This window comes from Amblyraja radiata, chromosome 14, assembly GCF_010909765.2.
Source record: "Amblyraja radiata isolate CabotCenter1 chromosome 14, sAmbRad1.1.pri, whole genome shotgun sequence".
Taxonomy (NCBI): Eukaryota; Metazoa; Chordata; class Chondrichthyes; order Rajiformes; family Rajidae; genus Amblyraja; species Amblyraja radiata.
The window spans coordinates 20,629,078-20,652,910 of NC_045969.1; the positions used below are offsets into that span (position 1 = coordinate 20,629,078).

At 40.0% G+C, this 23,833-nt stretch overlaps 1 protein-coding gene across 1 annotated transcript in view; it reads left to right on the plus strand.

The window, feature by feature from the left end:
• The window catches only part of reps2 (RALBP1 associated Eps domain containing 2), a 132,788-nt gene that overhangs the window by 80,285 nt on the left and 28,670 nt on the right, over nt 1-23,833 (plus strand). Inside the window, exons 10-14 of the mRNA XM_033032735.1 lie at nt 10,406-10,493; nt 12,782-12,868; nt 17,815-17,860; nt 18,611-18,747; nt 23,739-23,800. Coding sequence (XP_032888626.1) covers nt 10,406-10,493; nt 12,782-12,868; nt 17,815-17,860; nt 18,611-18,747; nt 23,739-23,800 — 420 coding nt within the window. The remainder of the gene's footprint in view (nt 1-10,405; nt 10,494-12,781; nt 12,869-17,814; nt 17,861-18,610; nt 18,748-23,738; nt 23,801-23,833) is intronic.

Here is a 23,833-nt window from a genome sequence, read left to right on the forward strand (position 1 = left end):
TGCAATAGGTTTATATCTTTCTATTCCTTGCCTAATCAGTGCCTGTCTTCATTATAATGATTGTATCTAATTCCATCACCTCTTATGCCATATTTGAATATCAACTAGTCTCTGTATAAAAGAAATTCTCCCTTCAAAACTCCTTCCTCTCTCCTTAAAACTATGGCTGCTTGTTTTGATATTCATTTTAGATGATCAGCCATGATCATATTGAATGGCAGTGCTGACTCGAAGGGCCGAATGGCCAACTCCTGCACCTATTTTTTATTTTTCTATGTATTATGGAAAAGGATTCTTGACTATATCTCAATCAGGTCTCGCTCAGCACTTGTTTGCTCCAGAGAAAATAAACCCAGCCTATCCAATTTCTACTCATAACTAAAGTTCTCCAATCAAGGCAACATTTTGGTTAATATTTTCTGTACTCTCCAGCGTAATTACACCCTAGAGGTTGATGACCAGAACTCCAGGCAATTACCCAATTGCAGTCTAGCCACTTTTTTTTGTAAACTTGCCACATAACCTGGTATATTTATATTCTCCGTCCCAACCTATGAAGGTAAGCATGCCAGTTGCCTTCTTTACCACCTTATCTTCCCATGTTGCCACTGTCAGAGAACTATGGACTTGAACCACAAGTTCAATAAAAAACAATCAGATTCATGAGTCAGAATTTTTCCCGCACAATGCATTGCTGAATATACCCAAACAGCCCCTGCCGTTGAATTTTCTGATTGTCTTGCTGCCACTGACATAAGACTCAGTGGCCTGTAGTTACCTGTCATTTTCCTGCTGCCCTTCATAAATAAATAAACAACATTCACTTACCTCCAGCTTCTGTTACCTCGCTTGTGGCTAACGAAAATACAAAAATCTCTATCAGCACCCTAGCTATATTGTCCCATGCTTCCCATAATATTCTAGCCCAAGTGGGAGGGCTGCCACTGAACCAGGGTTTCAGAAAGTTGTTCTTGCCTGGAGAAAAATAAAATTAAACACTATATATAGGAAAACTGGGAAATATGTTGGCTGACTACCTTGGGGAAATTACTTACTGAAGAAAGGACCCTAGTTTCTGATTAATGTGACTGGTGAGTCTGCTCACAAATAGGTTTCTTAATGGAAGAATCATTCATTCATGCCACTCAAGAAAAAACACCCAAGCTTTAGGGCGGCACAGCAGCGCAGCGGTAGAATTGCTTCCTTACAGCGCTTACAGTGGCAGAGACCCAGGTTCGATCCCAGCTACGGGTGCTGTTTGTATAGAGTTTGTACACTCTCCCTATGACCGCGTGGGCTTTCTCCGAGATCTTCGGTTTCCTCCCACACTCCAAAGACGTACAGGGTTTGTAGGTTAATTGGCTTGGTATAAATGTAAATTGTCCCTTGTGTACGTGGGATAATATAGGTGCATGTAAACTATCGTGCTTTTCAAGATAGAGAGCTGGTGAGAGTTATTGGGAACCAAGAAGTTTTACTGACTTTGGTTTCATATCTGAATTAAATATGGTGGGGAAATTAGGTTCACAGGCGTATGTGAATAAATGTTTTGATTCTGTTAAAGACGATCAGTATGACTAATTTTCCATCACTTCTTAATATGTTAATATTGTTATGGTTTTATTGCTAATATTTGACAGGCTATAATTTCTCTTGCACTGTGCAGTGTTTATTCAATATACAATTTGATGTTATTTACACCAACACTGGTTTTAACTGGATAATTGAGACCTGCATTATATTACATGGAGGGAGTCTGACACTACTTGGTATACTGCTATGAAGAATGAGCGTTATTTCATCTTATCTTCACATGTCTTTATTGGAATAATTCTTCTGGTGTTCTCTCAGCACAAATTAAAGGTTTACAAGTGAGTCCCATGGCAGATAATCAGGATTTATTAACAAACAGGTGCCAGGCTATGTGAGTTTTAAATGCTACAGGAGATGTCAGAAGAGAAAGAGAGAGAAGTGAAGGGGAGACTAACATGGCAGGTAATACCAAATATGGGATCCTGGGTTTTATAGATAAGAGATGTGGAATAAAAGTAAGTAAAAAAACAGTCATGAGGTCAACCCAGTACCCAGCGGTAGAGTTGCTGCCTTACAGTGCCAGAGACCCAGGTTCGATCCTGACTCTAGATGCTGTCTGTGCGGAGATTGTATGTTCTCCCCGTGACCTGTGTGGGTTTTCTCCGGGTGCTCCGGTTTCCTCCCACACTCGTACCCGAGACGTTCAGGTTTGTAATCTAATTTGCCTGGTATTATTGTAAATTGTCCCTTGTGTACGTTGGATAATATAAGTGTATGGGGATCGTTGGTTGGCACAGACATTGTGGGCTGAGGGGCCTGTTTCTCTGCTGTATCTCTAAAACTAAAACAGTAAGAATTCTATGTCCAATTTTAGGAAGTAAATTTAAATGGAGAGGGAGCTTGGGAATGGGACGGATAAAAACCTGCCTACCCTCTGGTGGAAAGACCAGGAAGAGTTGGGGAGTATGTCACTCCTGTGGAATATACTGCGTCTGACCTTTTTTGTATTTGTATTGGTATTTTGTATTTCTAGTCAAATGTTGGTTGTTATTATCTATGAAAACAAAGTAATTATTCAAGACTGGTTTACTAAAATGTGCAGTGAAATATCAGGGACCATATGTTGTGGGTAGTCTGTTCATCGAGAATAAAGAAGTTTAGATAGAAGAGGAATTTATTTCAGGCTATGTACGTGCAAAAAAGGGAATTAGTCAGGTTACTGTGCTCAATCAATAGTGAGCCACGCAGCAAAGAGACTGCTTGTTGGAGGTGTTTTCTCACCATAAATAAACTTTATTCAGAATAAAAATCATACAAAACAAGAACAATGCAAAATCTCTTCTGACATTCTCATTGTCTTTACATTGGATTAAATGCTACTTTTTGCAGTTTTCCTCTTACAGCACAGTTTACTCCTTTAGGAGATGTTGAGTGGTGTCCAGATAGTTTGGGGTAGCTTTGGATTCAAAATGAACATTTATATTTTTGAGTGAATTGTTTATCTCGCTTTTTGCTGTGTTTGGTGTATTCGTTTTTGCATTTTGAACTGAGATTTTCTTTACATTACCAAGTAACAATAGTATTAAATGGGTGAGTTTGGTGTTGTTTTGCTCTGAGATTTAGCCCTTGAATTAACATTTGCTGAAAGAAGATGAACCAGATAGGTGTTGGCCCACTCTGTATTCAGTCGGCATCTGCCTTTTCAGTGTTTTGTTATTGCACTCATATTTCTTGAGAACCTATCAAGCAAGGCACAAGCCTAAGCCAGGTTTGTGATTGTCTGACATTATTTATGATGGTGTGTCGAGGTCTGGGCAAAACTTTTAACAAACATTCATGCTTTGTTTTGCCAACATTTGATTGCAAACTCAACATAGCCACAGCTTCTGGAAGTTAGGATTGTGCAGATATTTCCTTCTGCACACACTGTCGATAAGGATAGGAAAATTGGACGGTGCCACTGAACATAGCACATCAAATCAAAACTTTAACTATAATTCAAAGTTCCTATCTGATTTTCCGATTATTTCATGGTAAGGCATTGGTTATGGTTACAGAGGTTAGTTGTTGCCATCTGAGAACCACTCTCTTCCCCATAGCTGATACTGACCTTCCATAGTGCAACTAATATAGATTGCTGTTTATAGATGGTGTTATAGCTGCTACTTGATAATGGGCAACAATGCAAGTGATATTTCTGTGGTTAGACATCGCCCTAACCAGTCTGAAGAAGGGTCTCGAACCGAAACGTCACCCATTCCTTCTCTCCAGAGATGCTGCCTGTCCCGCTGAGTTACTCCAGCTTTTTGTGGGTTTACCTGAGCATTGAAGATTTCAGTTCTTTAAATATTGTTGATACTAAAAATAAAAATGCCCACTGGGGAAGCCTGTCAGCCCGTGAAAGATTTGCTTTTTGTCCAGCTAGTGAAAATTTGTCTAGCTAGTGAAAATGAAGGCAGTGAAAATGGTTGCCATTTCAAATCTTAAAACGTCTGCTTGTTTGATTATATGTGTGTACTGCATCTCTCTTCGTAGTATATTAGAAGGATCCAGTACTAGGCAGTTATGCTATTTTTAACCTTCTCTACTGTGAGAAAAAAATGCCCCAGATACAGAAGATGGCTATTGATCATCTGCAGTGGAGTAGAACTTTGTGATCTGCTGTGTTGCGAATTACAGCCCGGGATGATGAGCTTCTTAGTCTTTTAGACACTTGTAGAAGTCTCCAAACTGCGGCGAGCAAGATCAAATGCTTTGAATATAATTAAATGTATGTTTGATGTCGTTCGTGGACATTTTTCTTACTTGGAGGATTTGGAAAATCCAAAAGCATTTTTACGTGCATTTAGCTTATCTCTTGGAGCAGAATCCTTGATTTACCCTTCCAAAAAAAATGCATAGATGTGATTATTCCATGAATAGTAGTTGAGAATTCTGTCATGAAATCATATTAAAATAATTATTCAAGGTCACCGGAGACCGTGTATGCGGCTAATGTGATCATTGAACAGTCAACTGTGTAATCAGGTGGGTCTTTGTTTGTCTAGATCAGTGCTTCTTAAACAATTTCAGTGTCATTTACCCTTGAGTCTTTATCACAAAGTTTCATTCATCCTCGACTAAATTTTCTTATGTTGTTTGGTAATTTTCGTCTTATTCTCCCTTGTGTATCATTTTATATATAATAATTTATTTTGGCACATGAGCAAAAAACACAAATTAACTAATTTCTTGTGTTTATTTTATTCAACTTTTTGAACATCCTAAAAATATGTAAAGAAAGCTAGGAGTGCAAAAAAAAGGTTTAATTACCCCTGGAGTTGGAAAATCATTCTATTAGAATGATAAAAACCATTCTAAACACTGGGCGTCAGCCCCATCCTATCCTTTTGGGCTTTGATTACACTGCAGTTTTTTTCTTGGAACACTAGCTCAAAAAATCATAGAGTGTCTGATTTAATATATTAGTATTCAACTAATATAACTTTCTATAACTCTCCCCACTAAAGCTCACAATACCACCAAATATCAACTATGGTAGCTAAATTGCTACACAAGTAAAGTTACAATTCAACAGTTGCCTACGGCGATCCTCCAGTGATGCCATTTATAAATTTATTATCCCAGCTCGTCTGGTCTTCCCTAAAACGTTATATTACAGTAAGTTTGGGAAATATCCTGCTACATTAAAATTAGAAAACCATAGGTAGAGAGAAAAAAACATATCAAATTTCCAGCTCCTCTGCCATTAAAATCAATAAGAGCTTACTTACCACTTTAATGGCAATGCCTTTTTTAAGAATAGAAAAAAGTATATAAATATCTGAATAAATTAAGTAATTCACCCTTCATTCATCCGTCTAGTTTAATTCACTCCAAAATAATTTCATTCACCCTTGGGTGAACCATTCACCAGTTTAAGAAGCACTGGGCTGGAATGGAAATTATAGCTTTGTAGTCAAGTTTGTAGTTGATACAAAGATAGGTGGAGAGGCAGGTAGTGCTAAGGAATTACTCCAGCACTTTGTGTCTTCTTTTGCAAACCAGCATCGGCAGTTCCTTGTATCCTGATAATTTATTTTATTTTCATACATGTAAAAAATAGCTAAATTTTGCAGAGTACTGAGACAGGTGATGTCAAAAGCTTTTCTACACAGCAGATTAAAAATACAAGACTTAAGGGCCTGTCCTACAAACGCGACTTTTCAGCAACTGTCTTCGACCTTCAAGCTTGAGGGCACTCGCCTGAAAAACCTCAAGCTGGAACGACCATCAGCGATGAAACCGCGAGCTGGACCGACCGACTGCGCACACACACACACACACACACACACACACACACATCGCAAAGGCGGGGGCCAGGGAAAGCGAGGGAGCGCTGTCTGAATTTCACACCTGCGATGAACAGGAAGGTAAAAGACGGCTGCCATAGTGTACGGTAGGTCCTTTAGAGAGCACGGAGGGGGCAGAGAAGGGGAGAGAGGGGGAGTGAAGGGGGGAGAAGGAGTGGAGACACTTTTAAGAAGCCAGACAACTTATAATAAAGTTTAGCGGGCATTTAACATTATTGGTCGGTTTTCCTTGGTCCTGAAAACTCCAATGAGCCAATTAAAATGCCTGGTCAGCAAAGGAGATTGCCTACCGCTTACCTCGACTGCCTATAACTACATAGACATTTCATAACTACATCTCCACTCCATTTCAGCATTTTCAGCATGCTGAAAATTTTTCCTCGGCCAAACTGAGGCTGCAAATATGCGGGAACTTCCCTCGAGCATGAAGGAGAGATGCAGTGACCTCTTAGGACCACGTGTCGATCATGCTGCGAGCTTGAGGAGAGCAAACTTTTCTAAACTTGATCGCCGCAGTGGGACAGGCCCTTTAGATTAATTACATTCAAAGGTAGCAACCTTTGAGAAAAGTTGGAAGTTTTGTGTGCATGCCTCCAAGAGAGCATGTCAATTCATCACACTTGTGGTAATTACACAAACACAATGAATACTCAGGCTACAAGTGTTTTCATTTCACCCCTACTAGATGTCTGCAGCTAACAGCCACACTTGGAAACAAGCTTGCACAAGATAAACATGAAAGTGTAAGCCTAAAAGCAGAACCAGCCTTTTGTTTGCACCCTGACCCTTCCTCTTGATGTATCCTTTCTCAGGCAGTGGGAACTCACAAAATGCCTTCCTCCCGCACAAAAGTCTTTGAATCATTTTGACGCAGCTTTGCCCTGGCTGATTCAGTAAGTGAAATGCAAATTTCAAGGTACATGTAAAACCTTTCCCAATTAGTTTTCGGAGACCTTACATTTGGAAAAAATTAGATATGTCTTAGTTGACAAACCAGAATTATTCATTAGAATATGGTCTCCATTTATAGATTACTTGAAGGGGTAGATCGGACCGGCACGGAGGCCGGACTGAAGCCTGAACCCAGGACTAGATGAATAGTTATGTTCTCTGACCTACGGACCTATCTCCCAAGTCGTATTATTGATAGTACACAAAATTGCTGGAGAAACTCAGCGGGTGCAGCAGCATCTATGGAGCGAAGGAAATAGGCGACGTTTCGGGCCGAAACCCTTCTTCAGACTGATGGGGGGTGGGGGGGAGAAGGAAGGAAAAGGGGAGGAGGAGGAGCCCGAGGGCGGGCGGATGGGAGGGTGGGAGGAGACAGCTAGAGGGTTAAGGAAGGGGAGGAGACAGCACGGACTAGCAAAATTGGGAGAATTCAATGTTAATGCCATCCGGACGCAAGGTCCCCAGACGGAATATGAGGTGCTGTTCCTCCAATTTCCGCTGTTGCTCACTCTGGCAATGGAGGAGACCCAGGACAGAGAGGTCGGATTGGGAATGGGAGGGGGAGTTGAAGTGCTGAGCCACCGGGAGGTCAGGTTGGTTATTGCGGACTGAGCGGAGGTGTTCGGCGAAACGATCGCCCAACCTCCGCTTAGTCTCCCCGATGTAAATCAGCTGACATCTAGAGCAGCGGATGCAGTAGATGAGGTTGGAGGAGATACAGGTGAACCTTTGTCGCACCTGGAACGACTGCTTGGGTCCTTGAATGGAGTCGAGGGGGGAGGTGAAGGGACAGGTGTTGCATTTCTTGCGGTTGCAACGGAAAGTGCCGGGGGGGGGGGTGGTGCGGGAGGGAAGGGAAGAATTGACGAGGGAATTGCGGAGGGAGCGGTCTTTGCGGAAGGCAGACATAGGGGGATTATTATTGATAGTTTATCCTATTTTTCTAATTTCTTTCTTTCTTTATTTTTTTCGATCTATAAATATAAATAAATAATTAGAGGCAATTTTAATAGGTAACCGATAAAGGAGGATCCCAGCTACTTTGGTAACTGGGTCCCTGGAAACCTGGATACTTAATATGTAACCGTTAAACAAAGTCTGTACTGGTTTGGATTATGATATGCAGTTGCCTCTAATAAAAAATTATTAAAAAAACCAAAAAAAAAACCTTTCCCAATTACTTTGTGTAATCTATTGACTGTGAGGAACGTCTGAAGAAGGATCTTAACCCGAAATGTCACCCATTCCTTCTTTCCAGAGATGCTGCCTATCCCGTTGAGTTACTCCAGCTTTCTGTGTCTATCTTCGGTTTAAACCAGCATCTGCAGTTCCTTCTTACACAGGCTAGATGCCTGTTCTGTGCTGACCTCTGATAAGATCAAGGCAATTAGCCATTGTTCCTTCAGCTAAGATATGAGAAATTGGGCCAGGCGTCTCCTTCACAGTATGGAAATACAAAGGATTCAGTGTGCTTGTATATAGGGTTGACATTTGGACTAGAGTTTAATGTTTTTATATTTGAATAACCGATTATGGTAAATGCCAGTATGTTGTTCCAGAAGGGAGTCAATGGAACATTACTGCACAAATGAGTTCCAAAATTCCAGAGAAAAGGAGCCATTGTTTTCAACCTTACTGCCTTGCAAATCTGCAAATGTTTGTAATGCCCCTGTCCCACTTAGGAAACCTGAAGGGGAACCTCTGGAGACTTTGTGCCCCACCCAAGGTTTCCGTGCGGTTCTCGGAGGTTCCCGGAGGTTTTTGTCAGTCTCCCTACCTGCTTCCACTACCTGCAAACTCCGGCAACCACCTGCAACTTCCGGGAACCGCACGGAAACCTTGGGTGGGGCGCAAAGTCTCCAGAGGTTTCCGTTCAGGTTTCCTAAGTGGGACAGGGGCATAAATAAGCAATCTTTTTTTACAGCCTGGGGAAGTGGTGGCAGAAGCCATAAATATTGGGAGATATGATAACTGAGAGTACAAGGATGCAGATTTAAATGGTGGTAATGGTTACACATATTTTATGGCCACCTCAAAGCCTTGAAAGCAGTGCAATTTACTGCCTTGTATTGTTTCTATGAAGAGATGGCTGGGGGCACAAATGTCAATGTGGCATCAAAGGAATTAGACAGACAGTATAATTCCATATGATCCCCCATCTATTTCACTGCAATGTTTTTGAACCTTTCACACAGCATAACTACAGCATGAGAGTAACGCTTCTTTACAGATTCAGAAGCTTTGTTTCACTGATAGAATAGCAGAGTGCCCATACAAAGCACAAATCCAGGCACAGAATAGATAGGCTATTCAGCTTGATATTCTTCTCAATGGTTTCAAGAATTTTACTTGCACAACCATTCACATATCTCCTTTCTACATGCTGTCAGTGTTGCAATTTCAAGTAATTTCTCTACAGGTTGTCAGTTCTTCCTTCCTAACTTACTCCTGATGAGGTTGAGTCTTGTGGAAATTTCCTTGATTACCTTAATCTGGCAAATTACGCCTGGTTTCAAAACCCTGCTTTTTTTCCCCTCTATATCTGCTCCTTTTAAGAGAACTAAAGCTAAGAATATTTGCCTCCTAATCATGCTGCATTTGTGGCCTGGTGTATCTGATGGCTGATACACCATAACTTTAAACCATTTGATGCCTTGGTTTATTTAGACAATTAGTAATTTAATCTAAATTTGTTATATTTATTCAATTATTTAACATTGATTTAGAATAAAATGTGAACTTTTTTTGTTCAACTTTCTGTAATTAAACCATTTGGGATCAGATAAACAATTTCCTTTTTAAAAATGCAGTCATTTCTTGTCACTCCCCTCGCTAGTTTGTTGTTTGGTGTAGGAGGAAGAAGATCCAGTGACGGGAGTAGCGGGAGATTGTCACGTGCTGAAAAGGGATCCTGATCCCAGTTTCACCCATTATGACAAAAAACAAATTTGTGTATATACATTCGCTGTCACCTTGCTTACCATTAGGATAATTATGTGTGAAATGCTTTGAGGCATCTTGCAGATACTGGATACGTGCACTATTTTTTATTAAACATTATTGGACCTTTTTCCTTGATGAAGTAAGCACTGGGGGATCCTGGCTAATTCTGTGGTAGACAAAAATGCTGGAAAAACTCAGCGTGTGAGGCAGCATCTATGGAGCGTAGGAAATAGGCGACGTTACAGGTCGAGACCCTTCTTCAGACGCTTATTCTGTCCTCTGTTGTATGTTGAACTATACCAAAAGCCAGAATAAACTTGTATTAATTTATGCTAAGATAGACACAAAAAGCTGGAGTGACTCAGTGGGTCAGACAGCATCTGGAGAAAAGGAATAGGTGATGTTTCAGGTCAAGACCCTTCTTCAGACTGAGAGTCTGGGGAAAGGGCCTTTTTTTCCCCTTGCTACTTTTTCCCCCCCTTAATTTTCATTATTCTGGATGTGTTTCCAAACCAAGCAATATCTTTCCAGTAGGATTTGACATTACTGGGATCTCTGCATGATTTTGTTGGAATTGTGACAAGAAAGCAATGAGTGTTCCAATTTTTTGTTTCAACCAAAAACAGGAGAATGTTGCAGCTGAATCACTGCCTGCCACATTACCTGCCAGTCCCCTTCAGCCACCAGAACTGCACTTCTTCAAGGACAAGCCAGGTATAAACATTTAAATTCTTTCAGCGCTATTATGATTTTGTGTAATTTTATTGATCCACCACCTCACAGGGAACAAATATCGTCAGTTAGACTTTCTTATAGAGGATCCCATGGAGGAAACAAAGCACGTAATAAAACAGTTGAGAGGAATAAGGGTTGATCTCTTCGAAATATATAAGATTGTAAGGGTGAATGACGGTTGAACCTTGAGGGTGTTTCGACTGTTCGACGTGACTCTTGCAAGGGGACATAATAACTGGTGATTTAAAGCTGAGTTGTATAATAATTTCCTCTGTCAGAGAATCTTTGGAATTCTCTACCCCAGAGATGGAGGAATTGGTGTAGAAGAGGAATTGAGGCCTCTGGCAGATCGGGGTGGGCAGGGTAGGCTAGAAGTGCTGAGTGGTCTACTCTTATTTGCTGGTGTTCTTACAAAAGAGAATGATCAATATGTCTGAGGAGTGGACAAAATATTTTGTCCGTGGCAATTTCCACCATTTGTGATTTCAGTGAATAAATCCAAAAGGTACAGGAGAGTGAACATTAAGAGGGTTAGATTCTGCATGACAGTAGTTTTATTTGTCCTTGCATAATATGTGTGTGGTGGTGGCTCGAAGGGCCAAGTGGCTTACTCCTGCACCTATTGTCTATTGTCTATAATGAGGACCAGCTATTGGATGTATTTACATATTAAGTTTCATTTTTCATACTGGTTCTCTGGATGTTTCCATCTTTCCTATTCTTCCTCATATGCTTCTAATCCTCTCTTTCCCATTGATTCTTCCTTATTTCTCCTTACTCCCACCTCCAGCAGGAGCAATTTGCAGTGGCCAACTAATTTCCTCCGGGCCCAATCTCTGTTGGTGGATGTGCGGGGGCAAGGATGTGCGTCTGAAGAAGGGTCTTGACCCGAAACATTGCCTATTTCCTTTGCTCCATAGATGTTGCCTCACCCGTGGAGTTTCTCCAGCATTTATGTCTACCTTTAATTTCCCATCCATGTATCTTTGAGGTGCAGAAGGAAACTGGATATCTGAAAGCAACCCACCTATGTTTACCACATAAAGAGCATCCGAGGTCAGGAATTAACCTGAGTAGCTGGAGCTATGAAGCACAATTTGCTCTGCTTTGTCGGAATTGTTTTTGGATTTGTAACTCTCTGGTCTATATCCTTAAATAATCTCAACCGCAAGTATAACCTACATGTAATTCTTCATAATTATGTTGAGGAGATGCTTGCCCACCTTTTCAACACCCCAACCCTTACCTTTTCCTCGTTCATTCTTCCCAATTAAACATCAAAGCGAATGTATCAATATGACTAAGATCAGTCACGAATGCCAGGATAAGAACCCTGGAATTTTTTTAATTGTTTCTCAACTCACTGACTTCAGGAGATAAGTGGGACAATTTCTTAGTTAAATTTTTTTCTACATTTTTCAACGTATTTTCTCTTCTGCCCAGCTATTTTGCATGTTTGTTCGATAATCTCTCTTCACTTATGAGCCTGGCTAATGTGTGTCACCTACTGTCTGTTCAAGTGGGTATCATCTTTAGCATTCTAACACGAGTGCCTGCATGTGATCATCAGAAGTGGTTTATTGCCCTGATTTATTTCCTTACAGCTTAGTTAAGGTCAGCTTATCCACATGGGTTTGACATAAAGTCAAGATTTGTCAGGTTTGATAGTTTGCTAAGATGTTTGAGAGAGATTTTACTTGATTTCTTAAGTATGATGGGCACCAACATTGTTGAATCAGGTAAGAAAATAAACTAAGGTGGAATGCACACAAGATCTTCAAGTTGTGATCTTCCTGTTAAAAAGTGATATCTACTTAGACCAAAATATGGAAAATAGTTTCACTAAAAATAGCAAATTAACATGTTAAAGTAATATGTATTTTTGATGAAATTCCAAACTTGTCATCCATTAATCAAATTCATGCACCAGAAATGTTATGATTGGGAGTTCTAATTATCTTGGGAGAAAATAGACCAGGTCAAATTTTAGAAGAATTACAATCTAGCATCTTTGTGTTAAACCGATCAAAAATACTATTTAGAGCATTTCCCACAATTTCATTTCTTTTCCTGGACAACACGAGGAGGAATCCTGGACTGAGAAAAAAATTAAGAGAAGCTAACTTATCTGCACAAATCTTAATAATTTCCATCAAATGGCTTCTTGTCTTGCCACATGAAGGACACAAAATAAGGAATAGAATTGCCTGGTAGGGCTGAGGAAATGTGATAGACAAACTGTAATAACATTTATGTTTATTTTACAGATTTAACTCTAAGCAGAGATGCAGCTTCGAAACAAATACCAGAAGAATGCCAAGTAACGGAAGATGCATTCATCTTATCTAAAGCAGGCAAGTACCCGAGAGAAGGATAAGATTGTAAGAATGATTGAAGAAAATTGAAAGTACCTGTCCCCCACAATCTCAACCTCTCTAACAAAGCGATGCAATGGACATTAATATGTGATGATTAATTGTTCACGTCCCATTGATTAGGTGTTCCACTCTAAAATCATTACAATTGGTGGCAGTGAGGTTGACCGAGGGCATCTGTGAAAAAGGGGAAGACCAAACTTAGTTTTAGACATCAACAAACTTGGATTGGTTTAGTTTAGTTTAGAGATACAGTATGGAAACATGCTCTTCAGCCTTCTGTGTCCTTGTTGACCATAGATCACCCATTCACACTGGTTCTATGTTATATCATTTTCTCATCCACTCCCTGCACACTAGGGTCAATTTACAGAGCTCAATTATTCCACAAACGCATGTCTTTAGGATGTGGGAGTAGACCGGAGCTCCCTGAGGAAACCCATGCAGTCACAAAGAACACACAAACTCCACGTAGACAGCACCCGAGGCCAGGATTGAACCCGGGATTGTAACATTGTGAGGCAGCAGTTCTACCAGCTGAGCCACTATGCTGCCCTCTACCAGCTGTGCCCTGTACCACAAGTTGCAAATAATTATGTTTTGAGACATCCCTGATTTCATGTTTTAATATTTAATTTATATTCAACTTTTGAATACAGCATGATGCTTACTCCAGTGTGAAGGAACAATTGATGTAATTTGTGTTTGTATGAGCAGTGGGATTTATAAGAAATAGATAGAACCTCATAGCATTTGAAATTATTGGCTCAGGTAATTAAGTAAATCATCTAATAGTTAATTCAAGTTTAAGATGATATTTGGAAAAAGTTCCAATGTAAGCTTTTTGAGATCACTCCTGATGGATGGTTCTGTAACACAATCTGGATCAATTATTCAACATTGGTTCAATTGAACCACTTAACAAATTACAGTATTTTACATACAGTCTCTGATTTTTCAATATCATGGGTCTCTATGAAGGTAACACTCCACCAAACCTGATGATGGTCTATATATTAGAACATTATTAGAAGCCTGATAGACTGACTATAATTTTCAGTTAATTATATTTTCGCACAGCTTGACTAAATCATAGTAGACAGTAATAAATAATTGTTAACCTATGTTAAACTATGTTTTAATCACTATATTTAGTTTTGCTTTACTCCTTTTCTCTGGCCAAAATCACCACACCTGGTTACCTGTCAGATCCTGCAGTCATATTGTGAATAGTTATGTTGATCTGGAATATAGTTTCCTGGAATTAAATAACATGCACAGGATAAAACAATGTGCTTCCATTTGAACTAGATGACCTGGTTCTTCTCCTGGACAAACACTCAGTAAAACCATTTGATCAGTGACAACTAAAAAATATTAAAAGTAATAAAATAAGCAACGTATACCCTCCTTCAGCATCTGATTCCTCAATTGTCCACTGCTATTCAGTAACAGAAGGTCAGATTCTTGCCCATTTTCTCATCCTTTCCCACTTTCCTTGATTCCCTCATGTCCCATTGATTTCAGCCTTGAATATATTTAGCAATGATCATTCCTTACCCTCTGAGGTGGCAGAAAGCAAAGAGTGGGGGGTATAAAGGGGCCTTTTCTGGTGGGCTGCTAGTGACTAGTGGCGTTCACAGAAGGTCCATGCTGGGGCCACTACTCTTCAAGTTGTATATTTAGATGATGGAATTGAATGCTTTGTGGTCAAGTTTGCAGATGATACGAAGAAAGGTGGAGGAGCAGATAGTGTAGAGAAAGCAGAACTCTGCAGAAAGACTTGGACAGGTTGGATAGTGGGCAAAGAAGCGGCAAATAGAGTGTAGCAAAGTGTGGAGTCATGCATTTTGGTAGTAGGAATAAAGGCGTAGACTATTTTCTAAATGGGGGGAGAATTCAGAAACCAAAGGTGCAAAGCGACATGGGAGTGCTGGTGCAGGTTTCCCAAAAAGTTAATTTGCAAGTCGAATCGGTAGTAAAGAAGGCAAATGCAATGCTAGCATTTATATCGAGAGGACAAGAATATAAAAACCGGGATGTGATGCTGAGGCTTTACAGGGCAACTGATCAGACCACATTTGGACTATTGTGAGCAGTTTTGAGCCCCATATCCGGATGTGCTGGCGTTGGAGAGGATCCAGAGGATGTTTACGAGAATGATCCCAGGAATTATTGGGTTAACATATGATAAGCGTTTGACGGCACTGAGCCTGCACTCACTGGAGTTCAGAAGGATGAGAGGGCACCTTATTGAAACCTACCAAATAGTGAAAGGCCTGGATAGAGTGGATGTGGAGAAGGATGTTTCCACTAGTGGGAGAGTCTGGGATCAAAGACCATAGTCTCAGAATAAAAGGACGTACCTTTAGAAAGGAGATGAGGAGGAATTTATTTAGTCAGAGAGTGGTGAATCTGCGGAATTCTTTGCCACAGAAGACTGTGGAGGCCAAGTCAATGGATATTTGTATGGCGGAGATTGATAGATTCTCGATTAGTACAGGTGTCAGGGGTTATGGGGAAAAGGCAGGAGAATGGGATTGAGAGGGAAAGATAGATCAGACATGATTGAATGGCAGAGTAGACTTGATGGACCAAATGGCCTAATTCTGCTCCTGTAACGTACAAACCTATGGAAAATGAAATCTATTTCTCAGTCACATCATGTAAAATGTAAGATAATTCAACAGGGCCAGAGAAATATAGGCAACTTGGTTCATGGGTGGGAGGCGGATTTTAATATGGGTCAATGTACAATAATCTAAACTCCTCGAGCAAAAAGTTAATTCTGGAACCCCCTGCTGGCAAAGTTTAAAGGGGATTTGTGGGGCAAGATTTTACACAGAGGATGGTGGGTACCTGGAACATGCTGCCACAGGTGGTGGTGGAGGCAGATATGATAGTGATATTTAAGAAGCTTTTGGATACACACATTGATATGCAGGAAATCGAGGAATGTGGATCATGTGCAGGCAGATAAGAATTTATCTAGGCATCATGTTTGGCACAGATATTGTGGGCCAAAGGACCTGTTCCATAAGGTCATAAGGAATAGCAGTAGAATTAAGCCATTCGACCCATCAAGTCTACTTCAAGCCATCAAGTTCAGTCATGGCTGATCTATCTCTCCCCCCTAACCCCATTCTCCTTCCCTCTCCCCATAACCTCTGACACCTGTACTAATCAAGTGCTGTACTGTCCTATGTAAATCCACTTTCTTTATACTTTAATGGGCAAATCCACCAAATGTTGGGAATAACTAGTCTATGTTCTGAAAAATCAGACAACTCCTCCCATACTTGACCATATGACTGACAATAGAGCTGCAGTGCAATGAACCCATTGTAGCGGCGCCTACTGGCGCACACAGGTATCAAACCCGGCGTTCAGAAGCCGCGGTCACGTGACTCGGGAGGGGCTGCTTGTTTTTGCGCGGTTTTGCTTTCGCGCGGCAGTTCAGCACTGGCCACCGATGTGGCCAGACATGTCGAGAGAACCTGTTTACTGAAAAGTGAATTTTCGAATAAAGATTCGTTTAAAAGTTCAGTTGTCGTTCTTGAGACCGCCAAACCATATTATTTGTTTAGAATTTTAATTAACTGCAAACTGGTCTGCTGCTGAACTTTGGCTCATTGCCTAATGTTAATTAATTTATTGTGGTGATGAGCAGTATGTTTAAGTGCCAGAATTGTGAAGTATTAGCAACAAGGAAAATAACTGCTTTTAAATTGAGATTCCAATTACAGGAATAATCCATATAATTGTCGATAGAATTTTTATTACATCTTAGTTTCAGATTATCATATCCACTACATTTGGGAAATAATTAGTCTGTGTTCTGAGTAATCTGCCAACTCCTTCAAGCCTTGATTAAATAAAAACTAGCAATAAAAAAGCACTACGTATTCACAGTGCATTTCAACTCTATCCATTTCTTGGACGAGTTATTTACATAGATAGAGATCATTTTGTGTAATTTAAATACATTATGTATGTTATATTGATGCTAAAACAAAGCTGGAAACGAATGTTTAAAATAGTCGACAACGTAACAGAAGTAGAAAAAGAAAAAATCCTCTCTGTAATGCTTTGCAAGTAAACTATTATAGTCTTGGATTAGTCCAGTTTGTTCATTGTAAAGGTAACTTATGATAAACGGATTTATTCATGATGATCAGCTTTTTTTTTAGTTTCAGTGCTGAATCTGAAAATATAGAACATAGAATAACACAGGAACAGGCCCTTCGGCCCACTATGTCTGTGTTGAACATAATGCCAAGATAAACTAATCTCATCAGCCTACATATGATCCATATCCCTCCATACCCTGCTGAGCCACGCTGATGGATGCAACATTAAATGTTCTCCCTGCCAAGAAGCTTTGTGGTAAAGGTTTGTATGTAGAGGGAAAGCAGGGAGCAATAGGGCAACCCGTAGTTTAGTTTAGAGATGCAGCGCAGAAATAGGCTCTTTGGCCCAACGAGTCCGCACCGACGGACCAACCAGCGATCCCTGCACATGAACACTATCCTACACACACACTAGGGACAATTTATACTTATACCAGCCAATTAACATACAAACCTGTACGTCTTTGGAGTGTGGGAGGAAACCAAGGATCTCAAAGAAAACCCACGTGGTACACGTACAAACTTTGTATAGGCAGCACCTGTAGTCGGGATCGAACCCGGGTCTCGAGCGCTACAAGCGCTGTAAGGCAGCAACTCTACCGCTGCGTCACCGTGCCGCCCTGTAGATAAAAGCATTACCATCCCCACAGGGAAATATAGATCGTTCTTGCTGAGTTTGCACATATTTATAAAAGTACTTGATTCTGATGCTTGATTGTTTTTAATCATTAAAAAGCGTGCTATGTTTTGTTCATTATTTCTGTATCTTATTGTAAAACCTCCTGTTTTCTGAAGGTTGTCGAGAACTGGAATCCAGCCAGAAAAGAAAAACAAGACCCAGGTAATTTATCTGTCCTCAATAGATTTTTAAATATCTGTGTTTATTAAAATAATAGCATTTTTTATGAGTTTCATGGTGTATTGCAATGTTCTGCCTATTAAGAGTATCTATCTGATTTACTATCATCTCAAGTGCATTTACCAACCTTGGCAGGGTCCCAATAGAAGCTGAATAAATGTAACAACCCAGTTAAGTGAGTTGTGTAAATCAGTTGAAAGGCTAGCTGTGTCATTTAGTACTTGGAATGAGACTTGTTTATTAGACAAATCCCTCTACAATGGGTAGTTGTTCTGTCTGCCTGACTATTCTAGATTTTTTTTGCTTTTCTTTAAAGCCTATTCTGAGACTGGCAGATGGATTAGACATTTATGTTGTAATGCATCGTTTTGCAAATTTTGACATTTGGGGTAGGGCTGTCATGAGAAATTAATGGTATCTCTTTGGCTGTCTGTTCAATGTCCCACGTTATTCAATTCTATTAAATCCGGTGGAGCAAAATATTACACGGGGAATACACTTGTGCACTGTCTAGGTGAGGTCTGCTACATGATTTTACTGGGTTGTATGCAAAACAAAGCATTTCACTGTACCTAGGTACATGTGACAATAAAGTATAATTGAATCATTAAATAGCAGTAAAGCAAGTGATTCCATTTTAGGTGCTGAGTGTTAACTGTTGGCAAGTACATCTGTGTCTGTGCAGAACCCTTCAACCACTGACCTTTGTTAAAATACAGTTATCCATTGCAGATCATACTCCAGTACCTCAGCTGAAAATGCTATTAAGAAAGGAGAAGTTCCCCCAACGCCACCGCCAAGACTACCCAAAACTCATTCGAGAGCATCTTCTCTGGACCTAAATAAACTTTTTCAGCAAGGCAGTCAAGGTCAGTGAACCCACATTGTGTGCAAACCATTGGCCTTGCTGTGAAAGATATGGCACTTCTTTCCTTCATATAGTATCTTAAGTGAATAGAATTGTCCCATCTATTTTTATGAGATGAAAAATGAATGTTATTCTGCACTTTACGTGAAACAGCAAGAGCTTACTTACCATGACTGCTTTTAACATTAGAAACCGCATATTTTTGGAACTTAGTAATTATAACCTTTAAATTATATGTCCTTAAAAGCTGTCAAGATAAGATTTATGATACATATGTCCTTCATTGCTTATCTTCCACTTGTACTTCAAATCAGTGCAATTTAGATGTATCTTTAGATCAGTTGATAACTTAGTTGGTGAAATCGTCTTTTGTAGATCGACACGCAAGTTCTATTTGGTCTTACTGGTCAGGTCTTGGCATCTGCACCAGGTTTAACCAAGAGAATCAAATCAGTGCAAAAAATCAAAGTATTTCAAGCTAGAAATAAACGTATCTAAAACAAATTGAATTTCAAGTCGTTTGCTTTAGTTGCCTGTTTCACGTACAACATTGAACGATATCTAAACCTTCAATTTCTAGTAATTTGCAAACATTTAAACCTTTCCATTAAGACAATGGGACATTAAAAAAAAAATGTTTAAAGAGCATCTGAAAATCTGCTTTTTAAATTTGGTTGCAAATTGAATACTGTGCTCTCAAATGTCAGACTAAGTGTTCCAGTTAAACCATTTTAATTAAAAAAAAATCTATTTTCAGCTGGTTGGATTTGCCATATAATCACACTTAAGAACATTTTTAAAATTATTTCTAAGACCCTGATCAATCGGATTGGTTTACAACAGATGATACATTTGACGAATTGAAAATAAGTTAAAATAAAAACAGGAGTGAAATTCTGAGCACAATTTGATTGAGAGTAGAAACTCTCACTACTCCAATTACGTTACTCCCATTCATTTTAATTCGCCCCACATTCTCATCAACTCTTCAACTCCGCCTAAATGCTATCAATCACCTATACATAATTGCTGATTCCCTTCAGGTCCATAAATATGGATCTCTATCTTAAGCACAGTGAGTACCAATGCTTTCGCAGCCATCTTCAGTAGAGAATTCCAAAAATTCACAACACATTAGGTGAAGAAATTTCTTATTATTTCTGTCTTCAATGGCAAACCTCTTAGTTTGCCATTGTTACCAATATTAACACAGCTTTGTCAGGGAAAACTTCCTCCCTTCCTTTAACCCTGCAGAAATCTTGTATGAGAAATTCTCCCAAAGTCCAGAAAGCACAGACCCTTTCAAGATTCAAGAATCAAGACTCTTTTATTGTCATAAGTCCCAAACAGAACAATTAAATTCTTACTTGCAGAAACACAACAGAAATGTAAATGTTGTACTCTGTAATACCATAATAAACAACGAACACACACAAACACACACTCTGAGTATATCATTCCCTGCGTATCCATGTGCCTATCCAAGTGGTTCTTAAATGCTACTATCATATATGCTGCCACCAGCACATCTCCTTTTAACTTTTGCCCTCTGATATTAAAGCTATCCCTCCAGTCTTAGTCATTTCCACCCCGGGAAAAACATCCTAACTGTTTACTCTATCTCAGCCACTCATTATTTTATGTATCAGGTATCCCCTCAACCTCTGACACTCCAGAGAAACAAATCCAATGTTGTCTAACCTCTCCTTATAACTGATACCCTTTGTTCAGGCAGCATTCTGCTAAACCTTGAAGAGGATGTAGAAAAGCCTCCATGCCCTTCCTTGCAATGGGATGACCAGAACTGCACACAATAATCCAAACGCAGCCTCTGGTTGTGCAGCAAGAACAGCAGGATCACGACTAATACTATAATGTGCCGCTATAAAGTGCAATTTTAATTAGAATGAACATGCAGACTTGCTCCTATACTTATACTGTAACTGAAGTCTTCAGCTCAGTTAGACCCCCTTAAGTTGATCATGAACAAATCTGCAAGCAATTAATGACCTGTGAGGTGCAGGTGTTGAGCTGATCTCTGCTGTACTGATTTGCTTCATTGTGTGGGGTTTAAATGCTATTAATTACATATTTGTGAATCAACTTCATAGTCGAGGATCCAGGTGGACATTGTACAAAGACTAACATCAGTTGTGAACTGTGTAGATGCATTAACAGAGCTGCCAAGTAGTATGGATTTTCCGTATTTTGTACGGAAATGTGATAAGAATACGGATGTATGGATTTGCTTTGTAAAATACGGATTTATTAAAAATCGGCCCGACTTCCTGTTTCAACTTGCTGCTTAAAAAATGCAAGGATATAAAAAAGTCATACTGTACCTCTAAAAATGATCGCAGATTAAATCTATTAGTATTTTAAATTTCAAGGTCTGGATGATTATTTTTGTAAGCTTTGATCTGCCTCTAAACAGTTTAGCGCGTGGGAATTTAAATGAACAGCGCTAGGGGTTCTAATTATAGCGCTAACAGCTGGAGCGCTATTGCCTTTACACATAGTGCTATGGGTCACAGTGTTCGGGAAGGGAGAAGGAGTGCGAGGGAGGGAGGGAATAAGAGGGAGGGAGAATAAAAGGAAAGAGAGAGGGAGGAAGAGAGGGAGGGAAAGGGGGAGGGATAGAGAAGGAGGGTGGGAGAGTGGGAGAGAGAAAGGGAAGGAGGGAGAGGGAGGAAGGAGGGAAAGAGAGAGAGCGAGGGAGGGAGAGGGAGGCTTCCAAAATGGCTTCTACATCATCATATGGTGCTAAAAGCAGGAAGCAGCCGTTCAACCAGAAGTATACAAAGAGATGGCAACTGTCAAGTAAGTGTGTAGAAGGCATGTCAATTGGTAGCAAACTTATGCATTCTTGTACTCTTACATGGGTATGACTGCACATAAAAATCAACATTTTTATTTCAGCAAAATGGCATTGCGTAAAAATACTGATTTCCTCAGCAAAATACTGATTTTCAGGTACTAGAATATTGAGATGCTCTGACAAAACTTGGCAGCTCTGCATTAAGCACAATGTTGCATTATGTGCCATACACAGTCCATCACACAAACTGCCCTTCCACCCAGTCCATCACGGACCCCTCCTAAACTGAGAATGTATTCCCAATCTTCCAATCTACCTTGTTGCAGCCTTTATTTTTATCTGTACTTTCTCTGTAGCTATAACACTACTCTGCATTGCATCCTTGACTTCCTCATTAACAATGACAAGTAACAGCATCTCCTTATTGACCATCAACGCAGGTGCACCTCAATGCTGCATGGTTAGTTCTCTGCTCTACTCTCTTTACACCCGTGACTTTGTGGCTAAACACAGGCTCTAATGCCATCTATAAATTCACTGACAACATCACTGTAATTGGCTAAATTATTGCTGGTGATGAATCAGTGTACAAGAAAATGATGGAACGCCTAGTTGAGTGGTGCCTCAACAACAACCTTGCTCATTGTCCATAATGTGAAGGAACTTTTCAAGGACTTCAGAAAGGGGAAGTTGGACCAAGTGCTAATTTTTATTGTTAGGATTATTGATGGAGCTTCAAATTCCTGAACGTTAACATCTTGGATGGCCTATCCATGGCCCAGTAAACTGATGCAATCACAATGAAAGCATGTCAACTTTTTTTAGAAGTTTAAAGCAATTTGTTATGTGTCCATCACTAGCAAATCTTTATAGATGTACTATAGAAAGTATCTTGACCAGTTGTATCAATGCCTGGTAAGGTAATTCCAACACACAGGGAATGCAAGAGGCTGTAGAGAGTGGTGGACACAGCAGTCCATCACGGGCACAGCCCTCCCCTCCATTACAGCATCTATATGAGGCACTGCCTCAAGAAGACGTCTTGTATCATCAAGGATCACTGCCCATCTGGCCATGCCCTCTTCTCAAAGCTTCCCACTGGGGAGCAGGTATGGAAGCTTGAAGTCCCGCACCACCAGGTTCAGGAACAGCTGCTTTCCTACAGCTTTAAGGTTCTTGAATCAACCTACACGACTCTAATCATACCGTAACATTGGAACATAACGGCCCACCTCTTGCACTACTTTAAATTTGTATTTGTACATTAATATCTTGGTTATTTTTGCACAATCTCCATACTTTTATAATTTACTAAGTTATGACAGAAGTGGGACCCATTGGGTCCCTTTTCCTCAACGCAATAATCCACCACTCACCAGTTCCCCCAAAACAACCCATTTCCATCACTCATCCTTTGCCCCATTGTAACCCGTTCCCTCAACGCTATATTGTAACATTCACCCATAGCCCCCAACTGTGCAGGGGTTGCTCATTTCACCTTATTCACTCTCCCTCATTTTAAACTTTAAAAACAATTCAGTGTACTGTGACTTTAAGAAAAATGCATTTGCACCTGCTTGAGCTAGGAGGGCTACAATCCCATTGTGACGTCATTGGCAGCATATGTAAATGAGATCCCATTGTGATTGGATGACTGAGATACCATTGTAACGTCATCACTGGAAGCTGCCAGAAAAATCTCAAAGCAGAGTTAGTTATTCTTCTCAAAGTTGGGTTTTTTAAAACTTTAATCATCAATAACGTATAATATAGCATGAAATCTGAAGGGAACCTGATTATGGTGTGGACGGGAAAAATGTTTAAGAATGTGGAAAATGTTCAGCTCTACCGCGTAGCGTTTTGACAAAGATACAAAAACAGACATACACATACACACACACATACACATACATACAAGTTGAGACTTTTATGTATAGATAGATGTATAATTTTCTCTTTGTGTATTTGTGCCCATGTGTCTTTGATATTGCTGCGAGCAAGATTGTTCATTATACCTGCACCTCACCATAGAGAAAGTGCTTTGTTAATTCTTGGGTTTGTATGCCATCAGCATGACTTATATGGATATATTATGTTTTTGGATGTTAGCAATTACTTGCTTGTGAATTGATTAGTGTTAATATTTGCAATTTGTGAATCTCTTTTCATTTTAGTGGTAACATCCGGTTGGTTACGGCCACCACCTGCCATCCCACCACGACCTCCAATAGCCAAGGTAAGGCATGGTCTGCAGTACAGCCATGGGTAT